At 43.8% G+C, this 19591-nt stretch overlaps 7 protein-coding genes across 7 annotated transcripts; 3 read left to right on the top strand and 4 right to left on the bottom strand.

The window, feature by feature from the left end:
* Nucleotides 1-178: 178 nt before the first annotated feature.
* PCOAH_00042480 (Uncharacterized protein) lies at nucleotides 179-4167 on the bottom strand (the record flags this gene model as incomplete). The annotated part of the gene is made up of 2 exons (XM_020061032.1): nucleotides 179-1893; nucleotides 2049-4167. The coding sequence occupies 2 exons, from the start codon at nucleotides 4165-4167 to the stop codon at nucleotides 179-181; spliced, it is 3834 nt and encodes a 1277-aa protein (XP_019916670.1).
* Nucleotides 4168-6170: 2003 nt separating this feature from the next.
* On the bottom strand, nucleotides 6171-7064 carry PCOAH_00042490 (Uncharacterized protein; the record flags this gene model as incomplete). Its single annotated transcript, XM_020061033.1, has 1 exon — nucleotides 6171-7064. The coding sequence occupies one exon, from the start codon at nucleotides 7062-7064 to the stop codon at nucleotides 6171-6173; it is 894 nt and encodes a 297-aa protein (XP_019916963.1).
* Nucleotides 7065-8769: 1705 nt separating this feature from the next.
* PCOAH_00042500 (Histone h3) lies at nucleotides 8770-9261 on the top strand (the record flags this gene model as incomplete). The annotated part of the gene is made up of 1 exon (XM_020061034.1): nucleotides 8770-9261. One exon carries the CDS (start codon nucleotides 8770-8772, stop codon nucleotides 9259-9261), a length of 492 nt encoding a protein of 163 aa, XP_019916564.1.
* Nucleotides 9262-10568: 1307 nt separating this feature from the next.
* Nucleotides 10569-14021, top strand: PCOAH_00042510 (Uncharacterized protein; the record flags this gene model as incomplete). The annotated part of the gene is made up of 1 exon (XM_020061035.1): nucleotides 10569-14021. One exon carries the CDS (start codon nucleotides 10569-10571, stop codon nucleotides 14019-14021), a length of 3453 nt encoding a protein of 1150 aa, XP_019916279.1.
* A 459-nt stretch (nucleotides 14022-14480) lies between these two features.
* PCOAH_00042520 (Uncharacterized protein) lies at nucleotides 14481-15458 on the bottom strand (the record flags this gene model as incomplete). Its single annotated transcript, XM_020061036.1, has 1 exon — nucleotides 14481-15458. One exon carries the CDS (start codon nucleotides 15456-15458, stop codon nucleotides 14481-14483), a length of 978 nt encoding a protein of 325 aa, XP_019916330.1.
* A 910-nt stretch (nucleotides 15459-16368) lies between these two features.
* On the bottom strand, nucleotides 16369-17067 carry PCOAH_00042530 (Uncharacterized protein; the record flags this gene model as incomplete). Its single annotated transcript, XM_020061037.1, has 1 exon — nucleotides 16369-17067. The coding sequence occupies one exon, from the start codon at nucleotides 17065-17067 to the stop codon at nucleotides 16369-16371; it is 699 nt and encodes a 232-aa protein (XP_019916661.1).
* Nucleotides 17068-18591: 1524 nt separating this feature from the next.
* Nucleotides 18592-19239, top strand: PCOAH_00042540 (Transmembrane protein Tmp21-like protein; the record flags this gene model as incomplete). The annotated part of the gene is made up of 1 exon (XM_020061038.1): nucleotides 18592-19239. One exon carries the CDS (start codon nucleotides 18592-18594, stop codon nucleotides 19237-19239), a length of 648 nt encoding a protein of 215 aa, XP_019916697.1.
* Between the last annotated feature and the right edge of the window lie 352 nt (nucleotides 19240-19591).

Genomic DNA, 19591 nt, shown 5'->3' on the forward strand with positions numbered 1-19591 from the left:
AAGTAGCTAGCCATTTTGCGTGTAAAAAAAAAAAAAAAATCAATGGCGTCATTTTTGCGAAGAAGGCACCATCTGTCAGAGCGATATGCATATGTATTTGGTAACCTACTTATGGACGCCCTCGCTCGGATGGGGAAAGAACCCCCCGTCTTTCTTTTTTTTAAATTCTTTTTTCTGTTCACTTGGAGTTGCGCAGAAAGGGCAGAGTAAAGGCGGACTTCCTGGAGTTAAAAAAGTCCAAAAAGGAAATGAATTCCTTCCAAAAAAAATTATTCCGTAGCGTGTTAGAATTTCCGACAATGATAATTCCTTTCTTCATTCTAGTCAACAGAACGTTCAACCTCTTTTCATCATTTAGAAAGCCCAATACATTTTTGTCGTTCGATCGGACTGTGCTTATAATAATGAAGTCGTTTTCGCACCCCTGGTAACTGTCTATTGTGTGCACATTTCTGTGCAGAATGTTAATACTTGGATCGACTTGTGCGTTTTCCTTCGATTGTTGGTATTTGCTATGGGATTGGTTAGTCCATTTATTGTGCCTACTGATGGTTGTTCCATTTGGGGACAGTTGAGACGTAGTAGAAAATACTTTCTCTGAGGGGGGGAAATTGTTTGCACCCATTATTTCACCATTTGGTGGAAACCTCTTCGAAAGGATGTTTCCAAAAAGGGGGCCTCCACTTGGATAATCAGTTTGGAAGACACCCTCATTACAGGTATTACCAGGTAGATCAAAGGGAAGGATGTTTTCCTCTCGGGAGATTCCACTCAACCCGTTCGTCCTTCCTGCATTATTGCCCTTATTAAAAAGTTCGAACATTTGGCCATAACTCCAATGCGCACTCGAATCGGTATCCCCCCTGGGGGTGGTGGAATTCTCACCTCGAAAAAATATACCTCCCGATCTTCCATCGACCCTTTGGTACATGACATTTGTGCAAGTTTCTTTGTTTTCCTTTTCGTCACGGTAAAATATGGGATCATTCGGATGGGTTCTATTTCCCGGGTAGCCATTTCGCAGCAGAGACTGGATATACAACTTCTGCCCCGTGTAAGGAGTCAAAATGGTAACATTTTTCTGATTCTCCAGGTTCAACATTTGGACCAGCTTTATAATTATCTGTGCCTCAAACTGGTTTACATAAGAGTAGTTAACTTTGTATTCAAATGTTTCATCGTTGGATTTGCCATGGTACGTATCGATGAAGAGAATTGGAAAGGTGCATTGCTGGAAGAGGTTGTTCCAGTTTAAGTACATGGGTTGTTCCTTTTCTGCGTCCTCTCCTACGTCTTCTACCTTGGGGCCTATAACAGTAGATGGATTCCCCCCCGATTGGAAGAAATCGTCCATAATTTTTTTCGACGCAATTAATTTTCTCTCGTAAAAGTAAAAAGACGTAAATAAGTACATAGGAAATATCAACCTATACTGAATGAGGAGACTGTGACACTTGGCATTTTTGTAGTGACTTAATTTTTCGAAAATGCTGAGGTAATTTATTTGCAGTCTCTTCTTCTCATTTATTAAGCTGTGGAAAGTTAACTGCTTGTCGTCACCGAAGGCGTACACAAAATCGCAGTTCAGGTTCAAACAGATCAGACTGCTATATTCAGATAAGCTGGAAGCCTCGTCGATAATTAGGTGCTTTATTTTTTTATCCTTAATTTTGAAGGCTTGATAAATGGTGTCTATATAAATGTCTGACTTTTGGTTGTTCGGCCTATGCATGGTGTCTCTATTAAGGGAGAGGTTAAGGTGCAGTAACTTTTGGCGTATGTTTTGCACCGAGATGTGTTTGCTCGTGCCCACGAATATGTTGTTCTTTCTCTCCAGGGTTAGGAAGTATATGATGAAGGAGATGAGGTCGCTCTTGCCGCTCCCGGGTGCGCCTGCAAGGGGGTTATTAACGGCGAGGAGCAACAAGGAATGTGACTTAAAAATGAACCGGATGTATGAACGCACGACCTGTGGAGGCACATTCCTAACACACCATGATGATGCCGATGTGTGTATCTGTCTCTTTTTTCGTTCCTGATGAACTCACCCCGAACCAGGTGCACGGGTACACCCCCTTCGTTAATCAGAATGTCCTGCAAAATGCCCTTCTGGTAGACGTCGAACCTTTTGTATAAACTGCACATGCGTGAAAATTCCTCCGGGCTGTTTTTCAACCTTCTGTGTAATTTACCAACGATTTTATCCCTCTTGATAAGGTCCTTATTAACCATGTCGAAGAAATGGATCTCCTTTTTTCGACTCTCCAAAAATTTATGTATAGCCTCTTGGATCAGGAAGTTGTAATTTCCATCGTGATGAACCCCGATGCACATGTTTGTCACCTCCTGGGGGGGCACCACAAATGATGAATTCTTCCTCTCATTTAGAAGTAGCTGTAAAAGTTCGCTGTTGGGGGAGTCTTTCCTCTTTTCGAACAGACTCATCATGGAGTATTTTATTCGGTTCGAAATGGTATTGAGGTGAACTGCCAGGGTGACGGCTTCGTGGACGTTGGGGTCGTCCACATGGGGAGGCTCTTGAGGATGGTGGACAAATGAGTGGTCACGGTTGACATGATCTAGACAGGTGTTATCAGTGATTGTATTCTCCCGATAGGAATTATCAATGTGGGGGCTCCGCCCTCGTGAAGCCGCCGCAAAGGACAACTCCTGCACGCTTCCACTACGTCTGTTCAGGTAACTCTCCACGTATTCCTCACTTATATCCATCTCCTCGTACAACTTGGTCCCGTCTCCCCCCTTGTTACCACAGATGTACCGTTTGACATTCATAAAAAGGATGGAAAAATCTTTGGCCCTCTGTACTTTCTTAACCACTCCTACTAAGAACGAGTTGCTCATTTGGGCACATTTAATTAAAACGATATCATTGCTCTCAAGTTCAACCTGGCTCGATGCAATAAATTTGTAAACAGTCTTCTCCTTTTTACAGTAGCGAAGTTTGTATGCCTGGTGTAGTTCGAATGTTCTCTGCATGTTTTGCAGCCCCACGTGTTTTTCGTAATATATATTGAATAGGTAATTTAGAATGTACCTTCTGATTTGAGCAGAGGTTTCATTAGGGGGGATGTCTTCAAGGGTTTTTCTTTCCCTACTGTTGTCCTGCTCATGGGGGGATATTCCCTCTGAGTGGTCCTCCTCATATGAAGTGTATGTACTTTCACTTGCGACGCCATTTTTCTGCCCTCCCTTTTGTGGATCTACTAAATGTAGCGGTGCACTGGTATGCGATGTATGAGACCGAGGAGTTTCCCCTCCTGGGAAGTTATTCACGAGGAGGGAACTTCCATTCCGTATGGGGGTACTACTACTGATGGATGCCACCCTGGGAGAGAGACCCACCTTCACGTCGAAGAAGACACTATGCAGAGAGTTCAACACCGATATGAATATGTGTGGCCTCAACAACAGGGATGTTAATATATTTTCGAAAAACAGGAAATCTTTTTTTTTATTTTCACCAAAAAATTGGGCCTTCAAAAAGTTCTTCCGCAGAATTTCGAAGCATATTTTTTCCTCCTTGAAATTGTTTCTCTCCTTGTGGGATAGGAAAGACTCCCAAATTTTGTAAAACTTGGTGTAGCTGTTTTTTTTTTTTGTGCCCTTTTGGTTGTTCTGCGGGGAGTTGCTGCTGGGGGAGAGCGTCTTTTCGGGGATCCTTTGGATGTGCTCATCTTGTTGCCTTGCTCCATCCGATATATTTTTAAGGTCCACCTTTGGCGGGGCACCTCTCACTTGACCATCCTCCTTCACCTTCCTAATGTGTGGCCCACTCAATTTGGCCAGCTCCTCCTTCAGTTTCCATAATGTCTGCGTAAAATTCTTTACCTTCCTACATGCATCGTTACTAACCCAAACGGATGATTCTTCCGTGAGCTTCCAGTAAATCTCAAAGTTGAAGGGGTTACTCCTCTCCACAATGAGCTTGGCATACCCAGGTCTGTAACATTTGTATAGCTTTAAGTATTCTTTATGATCCTTCTTGTAAATTATTTTATTTTTCTGGAGGTCCTCAAATTTGTCTAGGCATTTTTCATTTTCGAATATTTCGTGGGTTAATTTTTTTCCCGAATGGTGGTTTTTTGTGTGTGTGCGAAAACAATTGGGCAATGTACTCACCAGCCTTGTGCCCCTCAAAAGGTTCATAATTGGGACGGCGTCGCAGGGGGGTGGCAGACATACAACTAGTTAGCTAATTTGCCAATTTGCTACTTTGCTTGTTAGTTAGCTAGCTAGCTAGCTAGCTATTTTGGCTAATTAGCTGTGTATTTTTTTTTTTTTTTTTTTTTTTTTTCCGCTCTGAAGAAAAGACCTATCAACAACATATGATAAGAGGTCAAGAAGGAGAAAAAAAAAAAAACGCATCGGTTTTAACACGTGTGTGAAGGTATTCCTCTCCTTTATTCGTGTCGCATTTTTTTTTTCTATCTCTCTTTTTCGCCTACTTACTATTTGTGTACGTTTTGGTTTATATGTCTACAACGTTATCTCCCCCACAAATGAGGCCCTTCTCAACTCCACTGCGCGTAGTGGCCGCTGCTCCCTTCGCAGATTCATTCACCAATTTGGCGCAGCGTATGGGTAAGCACATTTGTATGCACATATGTGTGAACGTGCGTACCTGCGTGTGTTTATCCCCCCCTGACTCATCTTGGCAAACGACGCCTGCACAGCGGGCGAAGAGTTCACTATTCGAGGTTACACTTGCTTGTCCCTGCTCGGCCGCATCTTCAGTGCACACAAAGGTGAGCCACCAACAATCCCCGTTCCGTCGCTTGACAACCAACAAACGTTGGCGTGAAAAAATTCGTTTCCTGTTGGTAACGCGCTCGGGAAGTAACTCCACTGCAGTGACTATCCTCCAATTTATAGTTGACTTGGATCCCCTTGTGGCCCTTTAAAGTGAAAAAAAAAAAAAAAAAAAAAAAAAGCACGGGGGAAGTATGCACTGATTAGGAGAAATTTAGCAGCACATAGTCCTTTTCTTGTGCCCGACTTTTTATGGGACCTTTTTTTTTTTTTTTTTTTTTCCCTCTCCACGTGGTTACCTTTGCATTTATGTAGGCTGGCAGTGACACCATTGGAGCTTCCACACAGCACCGTTGCCATGTAAAAAATATATCAGGCAACATTTCTCGCGAAACTCCTTTCCCCATTTGGTGCGCGAATATATATGGCCCTTTCCTCTCCCTCTGATCGACACAGTACATTTCGAATGAACGGACAGATGACTGATGCGGTGAGAAGAAAAATATTACTTTCTTTTAAGTACGCCATTTAACCCTTACGGGAAGGGGCAGGTGGGGGTGTTTACTTACCAACCATCAGACTTCATTCAACCCTAACCGCGACAAAAGGGCACATCATCCGGAAGGGTTTCATCCCCTTTAAGAGAGTAGGCATCTGGACACATCAGTGGGGGATTCCTTTTTCTGCTCCTTTGGTTAATTTTTGGAACCATTTAAACCGGTGTCCCGTGTGAGATATTTCCCCGTCGGAGTGTCCGTTCCGCTGAGGTAGAGAACCTTAAGCGAGTTGAAAAAAAAAGGAGAAAATGGCAATTTGGACAATCCTGATGTGGGTGTAGAACACATTTGAATTGAAGCGCTCCAAAAAGGAGGAAACCCCGTTGTGGGAACTACCAAATGGAGGGATACATCCTTTACCTTTTTAAGTATTTTTTTTTTTTTGCTTCCCCGCATAGGGGACAAAGCATTGCTTAAATGACTATTACGCATGTGTTAATCGAGATGACAAAAAAAAAAAAAAATAAATAAAATAAACAGGAGAGGTTCGCGCAGTATCTTGGGGCAAGAAAAAAATAACCGCACAAAGAGCAGAACAAATTAACTTTTACGTCACTGCCAATGAGCAGCCCAGAGTGGGGGACGAGCTTAAGTGCCCCACATGCAGAGAACCGAAAAATGGGGAACACAAAAGTGAAGGAAGGATTGCAACATGCACGTAGGGTTGCCAAATGGTCCGGTGACAAATTCGCATTATGAGAAATGGAGTGCAGAACGATGAAGTGTTGGTATGACGACATGACGACATGACGACGTGACGACCCCTGTAAGAAGCGGTTCGGACCACGCTTCCAACATTTTACCGGCATGGCCTATCCGTTCGCTCATTCATTTATCGTTCCCTCAAGCATCCTGCTCTTCTTCCTCCTCCTCGGTTTCTTCCCCCTCACTTTCATCCTCCTCATCGTCCGGCGAATGGTCCATGTTGCTCAGCTGGCGAAAAATTTCATCGTTGGTTAAATAATTTTTGCTAACCAGGAGGATCTCTGGAGTTATTTTTTCTTCAAATGATTCATCGTCGGCATTTTCTTCATCGTGATTTTCCTCCCCCTCAAGGTGGTTCTGTTCATTCTTTGTGAAGACACTCTCCTGCTTTGACATTTTTGTAAATAACCGTTTGCCTAGTTTTTCTGGAGGTCTCTGGGGGGCTTCTTCCCCCTCGGCATGGTCCACCCCACAACCAACTTGATCTGTATCATCAGCAGCGTCCTCTACGCCGCTACCCACATGATCTGTGTCCTCTTCAGCCACAGCTGCATCCTCGTCTGGCATGCCGTCTATGCTTTCCATGTCGTCTTCTCCCCCTCCAATAATATCAGAGCTGAGTTGTATGTACACACAGGAGCTGGCCCAAATCTTCTTATCCGATGTGATTGCATGCAAGGTGATGTTAGACGAGTCGACAGTGACGTCGTTCACGTCATTGAGCAAGTGCATGTAGAAGTCACGGTTCTTCTCGTAGTGCTTCAAGTAATTCGCGCTATTAGCACTACAAGCACTATTAGCGCTACTAGCTATTTCTGAAAAATTTGTAATTTTTTTTTTTTTTTTTTCCTCCTCATTTTGTGTGGAAACCCAAATGATCTTTTTTTCCAGTATGTATAATTTGCCTTCCCCAAGACTTAGCTTGTTGTAAACGAATTCTATGTCCGTGACTTTGTGCAGCACTGGCTCTGGGCCCCCTTGTTCCAGGGCCCGTCGGCCTTCTTCGCTCAGGCAGTTAAGTGCGACAGGCATGTTGGAAGGAAAGTGGGTACCCTTTTATATAGTGTGGTGTCCTGTGGTTGTACCACGCTGCGTTCTCCCCCCCTGGGAATGTTTACAAATTGGTTAAAAAATTAAATTCCTACGGATTGACGTTATTTCGGATATAGGTAGCAATGGGTCAACGAGCTTGTGAATATTATGCGGGCTCCTTCCTCTGATGATTCGTTTTGTTTTTATCTTACATGCCTAGCTTATGCGAATGCAAAACGGTGGGGGCACTCCAGCAAAAAAAAAAAAAAAAAAAAACAACAATAACAACATTAGCAGCAGCAACAACAGGGATAGGAACTCCGGTGTTGCGAAAAAAAAAAAAAATTTTGTTCTTTAATATGCAGACCACGGGGGGAAACGCACCCACGAAGAAAAGTCACTGAAAAAAATGGCCTTCCCTAAAGAAAAGATTTTCTAGAAAATTCTTTCCCAAAGTGCTGCACTATTTTGTGGCATATACACCCTACTACAAAGCGAACCGATTCTTCCTTTTTTTTTGCGTTCCTTTTTCTCTTCGCTAAAATGGAAGAATGCTTATAGTTCTTCCGAAGTTCTAACCGTAGGCTTCTCTTTCTTTTCCGTTTGGCACCTTACATCGTGAGAGGGTAACGCGTTTGTAAGTGGCTACCCGAATGGCCTTCCCGCATGGGGAAATTAAACAAAAGGACAGGATGGAAAAGAGGCAAAAGGAATATCTCTTCCGGTTGGGAATGAAAACAGCTTCGTTCATTTGGGCCTAATCTTTTCGATCGCTCGAACTGCTAACCAAAGTCTATGTTGGCATCCCTCCCTTGAATGCTGTCCCCAAAAAATGACGCAGGACAAGTTCATCTGCATTGTTATAAACATAACTGCGCTTCAAATGATGGCCTATGTAGAGGACCCCCATGTAATGCCCAACAGGGGGGGAGTACATTCTATGGGTCTCTTCACACCGTGTGTTTTAAGCAAATCAGACAGCCATGTTACCCGCAGCAACGGCAGGCCACACACAACACTCCGCCGAACGGCGTCCATTTCAACATAATGTGCACACCCCTATACGATCATCTGTTTTAGTGGATAATTCGCTTTCACATTTCCCACCGGTAGGTTTACGTAGCTTCCCTGTGGACATTCCCCATTTCGCATTACTGCGCTACAGTTCAAAGGGGGGAAAAAAAGGAAAAAAAATGTGAAAAAAAAAAAAAAAAAAAAATTAAAAACGGGGGAGGAAAATAAATTTCCTCTTTGCACCACCTCCAAATGGCAAAAACGTTATTATAAAATTAAGTGTTCAGTTCATCTCATTTGCGAAACAATTTATTTTATTTTTTTTTCACTTCATTTTATTTCATTTTTTTTTTTCGTGGGTATCTTCAAACCGTTCCAACTTCGCCAAGCGCGCGTAGGAAAGTAGGCGAAATTGTCGGCCATCCAGAGGAACGTACAATTTGACGCCGAAAAGTGCAGCTCCACAAAAAGGGAAATTTTCATCCGGCAAGTGCGGAACTTTGCGTGAAGAATGCCCAGCGGTTCAAGTGGGAATTTTGAAAGTCCGATCTGCGCAGTGGTGAGCGGCGCGCCAGTAATTTGACCCAACTGGTGGTCACAGCAGAGGAGGCACACCGGTACGAACGTTACAACCAACGTTACAACCAACGCTGCTACGGCTGCATTGCTGTCACCGCTGAATGAGGACAAAATGGTGCGAACGAAAAAGAGCGTGCCCATGCACAACCCCCTGAGCAACGTAGACGGGGGGGGGAGCAGCAACGAACCGACGAACAAGACGGCACAGAGCAGATCATCACATAAGCACGCCGCAACGGGGAAAGGTACTCGAAGTCAAATTCCGCAAAAGGGAATGAAGAAGACAACTCGAATTAGGAGACCCCATAGATACAGACCAGGTGTATTAGCATTAAAAGAAATACGAGCATACCAAGCGTCAACACAGTTGCTTATTCCAAAAATACCTTTTGTTCGAGTGGTAAAGGAGATCACCCGATTGTTTGAATTGCCCAATGAACAACTGCGTTACACCCCCGAAGCTCTGTTGGCACTGCAAACCGCATCGGAGGCCTACCTCGTCAGTCTATTTGAAGACGCCTACTTATGTTCACTTCACGCAAACCGGGTTACCCTCATGCCTAAGGATATCCACTTGGCTCGCCGAATCCGCGGCCGCGACTGACGGGTTGGCAGATACAAAAAGGAGGCAAGGAAAAATAAAATAAAATAAAATAAAATAAAATAAAGTAAAATACGGGGGTAAGGAACCCTATGCACGAGAATTGCAAATACGATGCCCCCTTTGATCAGTTCTGTAGCAATTTAATTGGACCACCCTGCTTTCCCCCCTTTTTCTTTTTTTTCTTTTTTGTCGTTTTCTTCCCTAACGTTTCGTTCTACGTTGTTCCGTTTTGCTTCTCCCGTTTATGGTTGTAAAGAGGACGAGGGGAGGGTTAAATATGTAGCTCCACTTCATAACGCAAAGAAGGTAAAGCTGCGCAGATGACAATGACGGGAGAACAGTTGTTTGTTTGGCCTATTTATTTTTTATTTTTTTTTTATTTTCTCCCCATTGCATTTTTTGTATGCAAAGCTTGGTAGCTGTTCATCCGGTTAGCCATCCATGCATCTTTTTTTTTTTTTTTTTTTTTTTCCTTCCCCTTTTTTGAATACCGTTTTCTCTGCGCTGAAAATGGTGACCTTTCATTTCATTTGCCTCTTTTCCGCGGTGCGTAAAAATGTACCACCCGCGGAGGGGCATATTTACAAAGCCATTCGAATACGTGCACAATGTGGTTGCCTATACCTATATCATATATACTTTTGAGTAGTCCTTTTCGTACCGCTGTTTTTTTCTTTTTTTTTTTTTTGTTCTTTTTTGAACGTGCTGAGGAGGCACTCCAAAAAAAAGGAAACCATTCCGAAATTAACCACCTGGGATTAATCAACAACTTTGTAGAAATTTGTTTTACATTTTTTTTTTTTTTTTTTTTAATTACTTTCTCCCAATTTGGCATTCAAAGTAGAGCAAAGTCCAGGAAGAAGTGCATTCTCCACTGGCGTTTTCCCATTTTGAGAAAAAAAAAAAAACACAACTTCGCGACCAGAGTATGTAACCCTGTTGTTACTCTCCGTCGCGTATGCCTATACTGAACGCGCATTCCAGGAAGGGCCAAATGAGCGATCACGTTTATATATAGATTTGACCCTCACCCGTTGTTACGTGGAAACCAAGTGGGTAGGGACAGTTTAGCTCCCCACCAGCAGACGCTTCATAGATCCCCTCTCCCACTCTGCTGCTGCATGGCGAGAAAGCTACACTGAGGAGGCAGCCAAACAGGGGGAAGAATACACCCCAATTGTACACGTACATGTAGAGGCATCCCTACATAGTGAAAACGCTCCCTGTAGAAAGGGCGCACAATAACCACCCCTGGTGGGAGGTATACCTAGGAGGAGCCCCTCATATTTACTTACGAACCTGCCGCAATGACAACCATCCACAGCACCAATGAAGGGCCCCAAGGGGCACAGAGGATCCTCCAAAAAATGTACAGAAGAAAAAATGATAAGCAACAACTAACCATGAACCTAACGGAATTTAAATTCTATGACTATGAAACGAAAGAACTTAGAACCATAGAAGCATCTCCCTGTAGAAAGTACATATGTATATGTGACTCCTTTGGGGTTATATATGTGTACAAATTTTATAAGAACCAGTTCTTGTACTTGCTGCAGCTGCATGCACATGTGTCACAGAGCTCGATCATGTCAATTATGTGGATTAGCAAAAAGAACCGGAAGAAGAAGCATTTGTTTATGCAGAACGAATGGAAAGACTACGTTCTGGCCATTACGACTCTATGTGGTGAGATCGTTCTGTACGATTTGGAGAATCAAAACAAACTGCAAAGTATCTCCAGCAACGGGAGTATCTCCTGTGCCAAACTGAATAATAGCCTTCAATATTTTGGCGTCACCAATTTGGATGGCTACTTTTACCTGTACAACATATACAGCAACGTGGGCAGGCGCATGTACAACTGCTTCGACCGCTTCCACGAGGGGGGCTTGCCCAACGTCGATAACGTTAGTGACGTCGACAACGTTAGTGAGGTTAGCAACGTTAGTGACATTAGCGACGTCAGCAACGTCAACGATGATGCATATAACAGTGACCGGAACGATGGGAGTAACGAAAACGCACAGGAGCGACCGGACAAAAGAATCAAACTGTCCACCGATCTTACGAAGTATTTGGAGGAGGATGCCTCGTCACAGGGAGAAGACGCAGAGAGCGCCCCGACAGTGACCCCAAAGAAGTGGCACGTATTCTCCCCCCGAACGGGGAAAACAGAAAGGAAAAACCAAACTGGTGAAACGTTTAACATATTTATTAAGAACAGATTCAAGTGCAGGGAGAAGTTGGTCTGTTTGTACTTTATGGATGAGCTGAAAAGTAGGGAAGTGCTGCTAAGCAGTGTACAGGGGGGAAAGCAGAAAACTAAGGTGGTTAACGACGAGATGGAAAGTGAGGAGGAGGAAAGTGACCACCACTATGGCGGTCATGAGCTGAACGGGGCGACCCTCCCCCCCCCGAGGAACAAAATCAGGGAGCTAGAAAGGTCGTACCATAGTTACAACCACTATGTACTCCTCGGGAGTGAGGAATCCAAAATTTACAAGTACAACATAACGAGGAAGTGCTGCGAGGGGGAATTCAAAAGCGTCAATGAGAACTGCATCATTTGGGACGTCCTCTACATATACAAGACGAATGAAGTGGTGTGTGTAGATAACAGTGGCTCCCTAACTATATTCGACAACAGCACCTTCAGCGTAAAATACTTTTTCAACCACCACTTGTACAAGTCCGTATCCTTAGCGAAGACACTGAATGAGGATTATATTTTCACGGCAGGTGTGGATAGGTATATAATAAAATACGCCCTGACACGTGTACATAGTGGAGGAGGGGTTCCCTCAAATGGAAGCCTCAGACAAGACGTAGCTACGATGGGGAAGCGAAACTACCAAATGGTTAATATGAAAATGGACGGTCATAAAATGAAATTTAATTACGCATCAATGAATGGAGGTAACTACGAAGGAGGAGAAGAAGATTTCTTCCTCCACAAGGTGAAAGAAGCGAATGAACTAAATAATAGGTGGTATCGCATTAATAAAAGGTCCACCCATTTTTCAGACATAAAAAAGATCATCCTCCTGAGGGGGGATGTAATCGTTAGCATAAGTGATGATATGACCTTCTGTCTGTATGACAGTTTTAACCAAGTCAGTAAATATTTCCAAATCGGTAACGCTGAGCTGAACAGGAATGTGCACATTTCGAAAAATCTGAAAACCGTTTTTTGTACACACGCGTGGGGGGTAAGAATTCACTATAATAGTAGCTCTATCTGCGTGGAGGGGGGGAATTCTCCACAGGATGTTGGGCTACTCACTCCGAAGGACATGGCAAATATTAGCGAAGTGAATTACAAACACATTGCCAACATTTCCTACGGAAAAAACGAATTTGTTAATTCTTGCATTGTGAATGAAAGTGGGACGAAAATTGCTTGTCGAACGAATAGGAAGCTTTCCATCTATCACTTCAATGTAGGTGACCTCACTATATACAACTATGACCTTTCCAAGTTGGGCGCTTTTAAAGTGTACTCCTTCGAATTTGTTAAAGACGACGTGGTCATTCTTTCCTTTGCGAGGTGTCATTTCGGCAAGGGGGATGAGAAGAAAGACGTTGCAGGGGAGGAGGATGTTGTTGGGGAGGACAACAAAGAGGAGACATACGAAACGTACGAACATGTGGAGGATGACGAGATGGACACACGTACAAATAGACGAGAGTATGTATATACCTACCATGTGGCCATTTACAAGATCGACACGAAGGAAGTCAGGGAAGAAATTCAAGTGGACAGAATTCTCTGCAATTTAAAAAAGTACAACAATGGGAAATTAATCATTTGCACGGATGACCAAAAAAATATATTTTTATTTTTTAAAAAATCTAAAAAGTATTTGAAAAAATGTTTCAGAATTTTCGACTTCAATTTAAGCAGAAGGAACATCCATCGGAGTTACTTGTTTTCCATCGTCGTTGAGAATTTGTTGTTCATTTTTACGCTGGACAATTGCGTCTACGTATATTCCCTGTTTTGGGGGAAGGGCAGTGGTTTGTCCTTCTTAAAGACGCATGTTATCAGAAATTATCAGCTCTGCGAGTATAGGGATGTCTCTCTGATCGATTTGGGTCGCCGTGTGGGGGAAGGGAAGAACGTGGGCGATCAGAAAGGTGCTCACCAGGTGGATGCGCCCAACCAGCCTCCGCCACCGCCACCACCACCATCCTTCCAGAGCAAGTACTGCCTCCTCCTCCGTAGCTGTGACAGAATGGGGTTACTAGGACTCAACATACCTAACGACCTTTTCATCAACGTCAAGTTATCAAATATAGAAGATGCCTTCAAGTACAGTTCAGGCATGATCGATCAGTACTACCTGTCGTCACTTAATTTTCGCTACAATTTTCTAAACGCAAAGCAGCTGTACTTTGAGGATGAAAATCTTTACAATATGCTTCTGCACGAGATGAGGCGGGAAAACAAGCGGGGGGAAGCCATGCACCAGTTGGACACTGCTAATCCGGTCCCTACGTATGACGCCTTAAAAGGGGACAAGGAACTAACGGAGGGGCAACACACCCAGGAAGAGTTCACAAACGAGAAAGGTCCTGTCAGCACGGATCTTCTACAACTCTCTTTCCAATCTGTCAAGTATCTAAAAAAGAAAAACATCTTAAACGTGCGCGCTTTATACACTTCACAGGGAGATATGGTGTTGCTTCTCTGTGTCCCCCAAAATATTGACTGCACGCTTATCAGTGTGGCTGACACGAAGAAGTATGTTGAGTAGACTTTGGTGCAGATGTATATGCCCGCCACCTCAGCGGCGTACCTACACGCTGCTGGTAAATTTATTTGTCTTCCCGTTGAAAAGTCTGTTTGACGAGTTTTTCTGTTTCATTTGTTTGCACCTACCTCTGTTTATATTTGCTCAGTTTTTTTTTTTCTTTCCATTTTTTAGCCCCTACCATTTGGAGCGCTAATTCGCGTAATTCTCTGTAAGACGCTCTGCTTAGTTGCGGGCTCCGCTTTACAACGCGCGAACCGCCTCTTTCAAACTGCCCCTCCGTGAGGGAACTCGCCAATCTGGCACTTACCCCCGTATTTGGACGGTGGGCAAACTTGTAAAACGTCTTTCCATTTTGCCTTTCTAGCAAGTGATTCCTTAGGCGATAATCCGTTGGGGGAAGAGGCGCAATCTACCGGACGTGTGACATTGCCATGCAGGTTCTCTGCTCAGGTCACCCCCTCAAAGCATGTGCCTGTCAACCAACCTGTAGGATTCTCGATCCACGATGCGGCCAATTCTATCCCTGAGCAGCTCCCTCAAGTCGTGGGAGCATTCCTCATTTTCCACGCGCTTCAAGCTCTGTAGAATGTTGTTAAAGCTCCTATTCCGGCGAACTTCACTTTCGAGGTAGTTAAAAACGGTTCGGTTATTCTTCACCAGGTGGTGCATGTAATACCTGTACGTATAAAACGCCATGACGTAGCTGTCACTGAATAGGCAGTTGACCGTGTTATCACCTTTACTTACACTTGGGAAGTTTTTCACCTTGTCCTTTATGTACTTATACGTTTCTTCGCGCGTCTCCAAGGTACAGCTACATTTGGTGCTGAAGTACTTTCTCGCCTCTTTAGGACAGAAAAAAATAATTTGGCACTTGAAAATTGAGTTTAGAAAATACACCAGGACGGAGAGGATTTTTTCCTTCGTTCGGTTCTTCTCGTATTTGTCATTTACCTTTTCGATCCCGATGATCCATTCCTGCGGTGGCTGTTTCGGCCGCTGATGTTGCTGCGGCGGGGTCTTTTCATAATGCTGTTCTTCTTCCCCTTTGACCCTTCCTGTGTATGCGCCCATTGGCGGGTCACCCGGCTGGCTGCACTGAGCAGAACTATCGTTGTGGTTATCGATGGAGTTGTTTCCTTGCTGTCCATCCCCATCGGAATGCAGCTTTACCAAATTCAAAACGGTTAGAATTTCCCGTATGTTAAAGCTCAGAGGGGTGTCCTCTCGATCATAGCTGTATGCTAACTCCTCCTTGTCGAGTTTGTTCTTTCCCTTTCGAGTGCTGGAGGGGCCCTGCTCATAAGGCTGGAAGTCCTTCTTAATGTTAATGAGTCCAATTTTTTTAATAATTTTATTCCTCAGCAAGCAGTAGCAGAGGTTGTTGTTACTTATTACCAAGCTCAACACATTTACGTCACATCCCTTCCTCTTCATTTCACTTAAACATGGTTCGATCCCCCTCCGAGTGGACACTTGACGTGTACCCCTTCCGTTGTTATGTAACCATCTTCTTAAAAAACAGGGGAAATGTGACAACTCCTTCTTAATTATGTTCATGTAAAAATGGGGGAAAGAAAGAAAGTCTCTACAATTTATGCCTTACACGGACGGTGGTACTTACAATATAGGAACTTCTTAAAATAGAATTCATAATTATCCCTTGAGCATTTCCCCTTTGGAAGATCTTTCGCTTCCCCAGTTTGTTGCTCATGGGTAGAAGCTGGCAAATATTCCGCCGGCGCTTCCTGCAGTTGGCAGTGTCGCCTTTATGTTTTCCAACAACTCAGCTAGCTATTTTTTTTTTTTTTTTTTTTTTTTTTATTTCGAAATTGCCTTGCCGTTCAGGTGAAAACGGCGTGAGTATTGGTTTGCCTAGTAGGAAGCACATTTTTTACATGCTTAAGGAGTGGTGGGCCAGGAGTGAGAGAAAAAATGCACAAATGTATGAACCCCGTTTTTTCTTCTTTCACGAGGGGGATTTAACAACGTTACACACTCTATGTTACAACGTCCAATCGAAACGTTAACATTACCCAAGTTTGGAAGCTTCCTTACAACTCATTCATCTCACATTTACACACCCGGAGGGGGAGTTTTTTTGAGAAAAAAGAGGAAAACAAATTCGATGAAAAGTGCGAACAAGCGAGCAAACATTTTGTACATAAAAAAAAGTTAAGCAGTAGTGGGAAAAAATGATGGTTCTCCCTTAACAACAATTTCTACACTTTGCTGATTCATCGTTTGGCAAAGGTGCACAGGTACCCAACCGCTGCAGCACGTATGTCCTATACCGTTTGATTTGTGCGTCACACACTACTTCCTATCGGATACTTCACCTGGCCGGTTAGCCCTGCTTAACCTTCTCATAGTCCACATGGGTGAGGCTGCAGCTGACCCCCTCATAGCGCTCCACCTCTATGTTCTCCAAAAGCTCGTCGTTGATTTCCCCCCTGTAGTTTGCCTTCCTAATTAATTTCTTGACGGTCGTTTGGTGATCAAAGTTATGCTGAGAAGCGACGTCTGGCAAAAACGTCGACGAGTACCTCCTCTTGTTAACGACAAAGCTAATTTTAATGCCATGTTTTCCAATGACCCAATCATACACATGTGCACATTTTTCAAAGTTAAATAAATACGTTATAGTAACAATCAGGAAAGGAAAATCTTTTAACGTGATGGGATAAAATCTCGTGTCGTTGAGAGAACTCTCCAAAGCATAATAACGCAGCTCCATTATATCTGTTTCGTTTAAGCAGCCTATACAGCCGTTTAGTTCATACGCGTCGTAATCATAAGACCCCATGTCTTTCACATCATTCAGCTTCATCCATTTGACAAAGAAGGGGATCTTGAACCCGCTGTTATGTAGTGACTGTATCAGCGGGGGGACTTTATCGAATTTCTCATTTTTCAATTCATGCTTTAGTACATCAAAGCACCATGAGCAGATGGCGTCCTTATTTTCGATTAGGTCGTTTACTATTTTTGCTTGGCTATTTGGTACTTCAGCCTCGGTTTGTTCTTCACTCTGGGTTGGCACCATTCTTTCGCAGTTAAGTTCCGGGGTGTGACGACTTGGGCTTCTCTGCCTTGGGGGTGTTTCTACACCTTGGAGGGGGAAGCCTCTTGGTAGCACTTCTGCGGGGGGGATAAAACCCGTTGATGGCGCTCCCACTTGGGGGAACAGAACCGTTGGTAGCGCTCCTTCGGCCACGGGGCAGCAATTGTATAACGTGTTGGGGAACATCCAGATGGGGCGATTGGTGGGTAATTCAACAAAATGAAAAATGGCTCTCTTATCTTTGATGCTCAATTTACAAATTAGTCCTGTTTTGTCGTTAAGGGGAAAGGACGAATTGTTATTATTATCCTCCTACGGGGTTGCTTATCTCGTTTTTTGGGGAGACAATTTGAAGACATATGACCGTGTAGAAGTTGTTGTTATTACAAAATGGATGTCACTGAGGTGGGGAAAAAAGGAAGGGGACTCGGGTTGTTTTTCCCCTTGTTGTGATTACCTAATTGTGGTGGTCGCCCTTTGGGGTTATCCCAAGAAAGGGGGCAAGGTATTATCGGGAGGCAGTTAACGTGATTGCAAGGAAGTTTACCGTCCAGCTGTTCGGTTTACATATTTTTGCAACTCCTCAATTTGGATGTTACTCCATTTTGCGTTTTCATCATTCGTGGTGAAGTAAGGCACTCACACGTTTTTCCTTTCCGCTTTTTCATCACTTTTTTTTTTAATATTTTTCTGACTTTCTCATTTTTCGCGTTTTTTCCCCAACATATATGCACTTAGGAGGTCGAGTATATCCCATGCGGGGGTGGTACGTCATTCCGAATGGCGCAACGGGAAGTGCCACCAACTGGCGCGGGGGGGAATTACAAACGGCACGGATTGGCAAACGGGTCCTCTGCGGGGTTTTAACATGAACCACATATTTTTGGTGCGCATTTTTTTTGCATTTTTTCGTGCACATATTTTTGCGCTCAAGTTGGAGAAAAGACTTAAATGGAGGAAGCACGTATACATATGTATTCACCACCATGACGAGAAGTCTGTGGACCCCAAGGGATAGGATAGGATAGCATAGCATAGGAGGTACCCCCTGCCCATGGCATGTATGCTCAGGGGATATTTTGCACATGTATGAAAGCGCTCTTGTTCGGAGGGTGAAAATTGTTGGGGAGATTTCCCCACCTCTGTGTGGCTATTTCCTTTTTGCGAAAATTTTTTTTTTTAGTAAAAGGTGGAAGAGATCTCTCTCCAAAATAAATATCCCCCCCATTCTGTGTGCACATATATGCGCCCGTGTCGGTACATGTTAATGCAAATCCAGTAGGAATACCCCCTGGAAGCATCAAAGAGGAACATAAAACTGTTGTGTATGAATTGTGCAGGGGTCGCTTCGCAGCAGTTACCCCTTCGCAGCAGTTACCCCTTCGCAGCAGTTACCCCTTCGCAGCAGTTACCCCTTCGCAGCAGTTACCCCTTCGCAGCAGTTACCCCTTCGCAGCAGTTACCCCTTCGCAGCAGTTACCCCTTCGCAGGAGTTACCATTTCGCCATGGTGAGACGGCTGGCCCAGCTGGCGGCACTGCTTGTCGTGCTGACCCTGCAATGCCTCCACACAGAAGCGATAGAGGTTTACCTCACCGTGCGGCCCAAAAAAGTGAAATGCTTAAAGGAGCGAATTAATAAGGACACACTTGTGGTGGCGAAATTCAAAACAGACAACAAAAATTCACCCATATCTATATTCATCTACGACGCAGACATATACGAAAAATCCTTCAACTTCCAAAAAAAGTTACCACTCTTTGAAACGATTAATGAGCATGATATTAAGACGGCCTTCACAACATTCTACACAACTTCCTACTCCTTCTGTGCATATAACAGTACCAATAAAGTTATGGATGTGCTTTTTGAAATAAAGCATGGCACAGAAGCAAGGGATTATGCGCAAATAGCCAAGACGGAACACCTGAATGAAGCCACCATATACTTAAAGCAAATAGTTGACCAGATGAGTAACTTCCACTTGAATTTGAAAAGAATTAAAGCATCGGAGGAGAATGAAAAGAAGTCCAGTGATAAGCTCAATGACACCCTCATGTGGTTTTCCCTCATGAATATTCTAATTATTATTGTTGCCGCGATTATTCAGGATTTCTACTTCAAGCGGTTCTTCACATCGAAGAAGATTATATGACGTGCGTATCGGTTGAGCAGACACGACGTTGCAGCGTAGGGAGGATTCCCCCTACGTCAGCTTCGAATTCGTTGGGCCCAGTTCTACACCTGCTTACACGGGGAAGAGACCCCCTTAACCGCAAAGTGGATAGCAAGTTGTCCCATTTTGCTCCCCATTTGCCGCTTCACTTTTCCACCCCGTTTTTACGAGGATGGCGCGATTGTCACCCCACCAAATTGCCCCTTTTTTTTATGTCATTAAAACGTTAAAAAAATAATTTTTGAAGAACCCCTCACAAGAGGGCAAACAAGTTATGTGCTTGACAAAAAAAAAAGGATGAAAATAGGACATTGCAGGGGGATTTGTTTTA

This window comes from Plasmodium coatneyi, chromosome 12, assembly GCF_001680005.1.
Source record: "Plasmodium coatneyi strain Hackeri chromosome 12, complete sequence".
NCBI classification, from domain to species: Eukaryota; Apicomplexa; class Aconoidasida; order Haemosporida; family Plasmodiidae; genus Plasmodium; species Plasmodium coatneyi.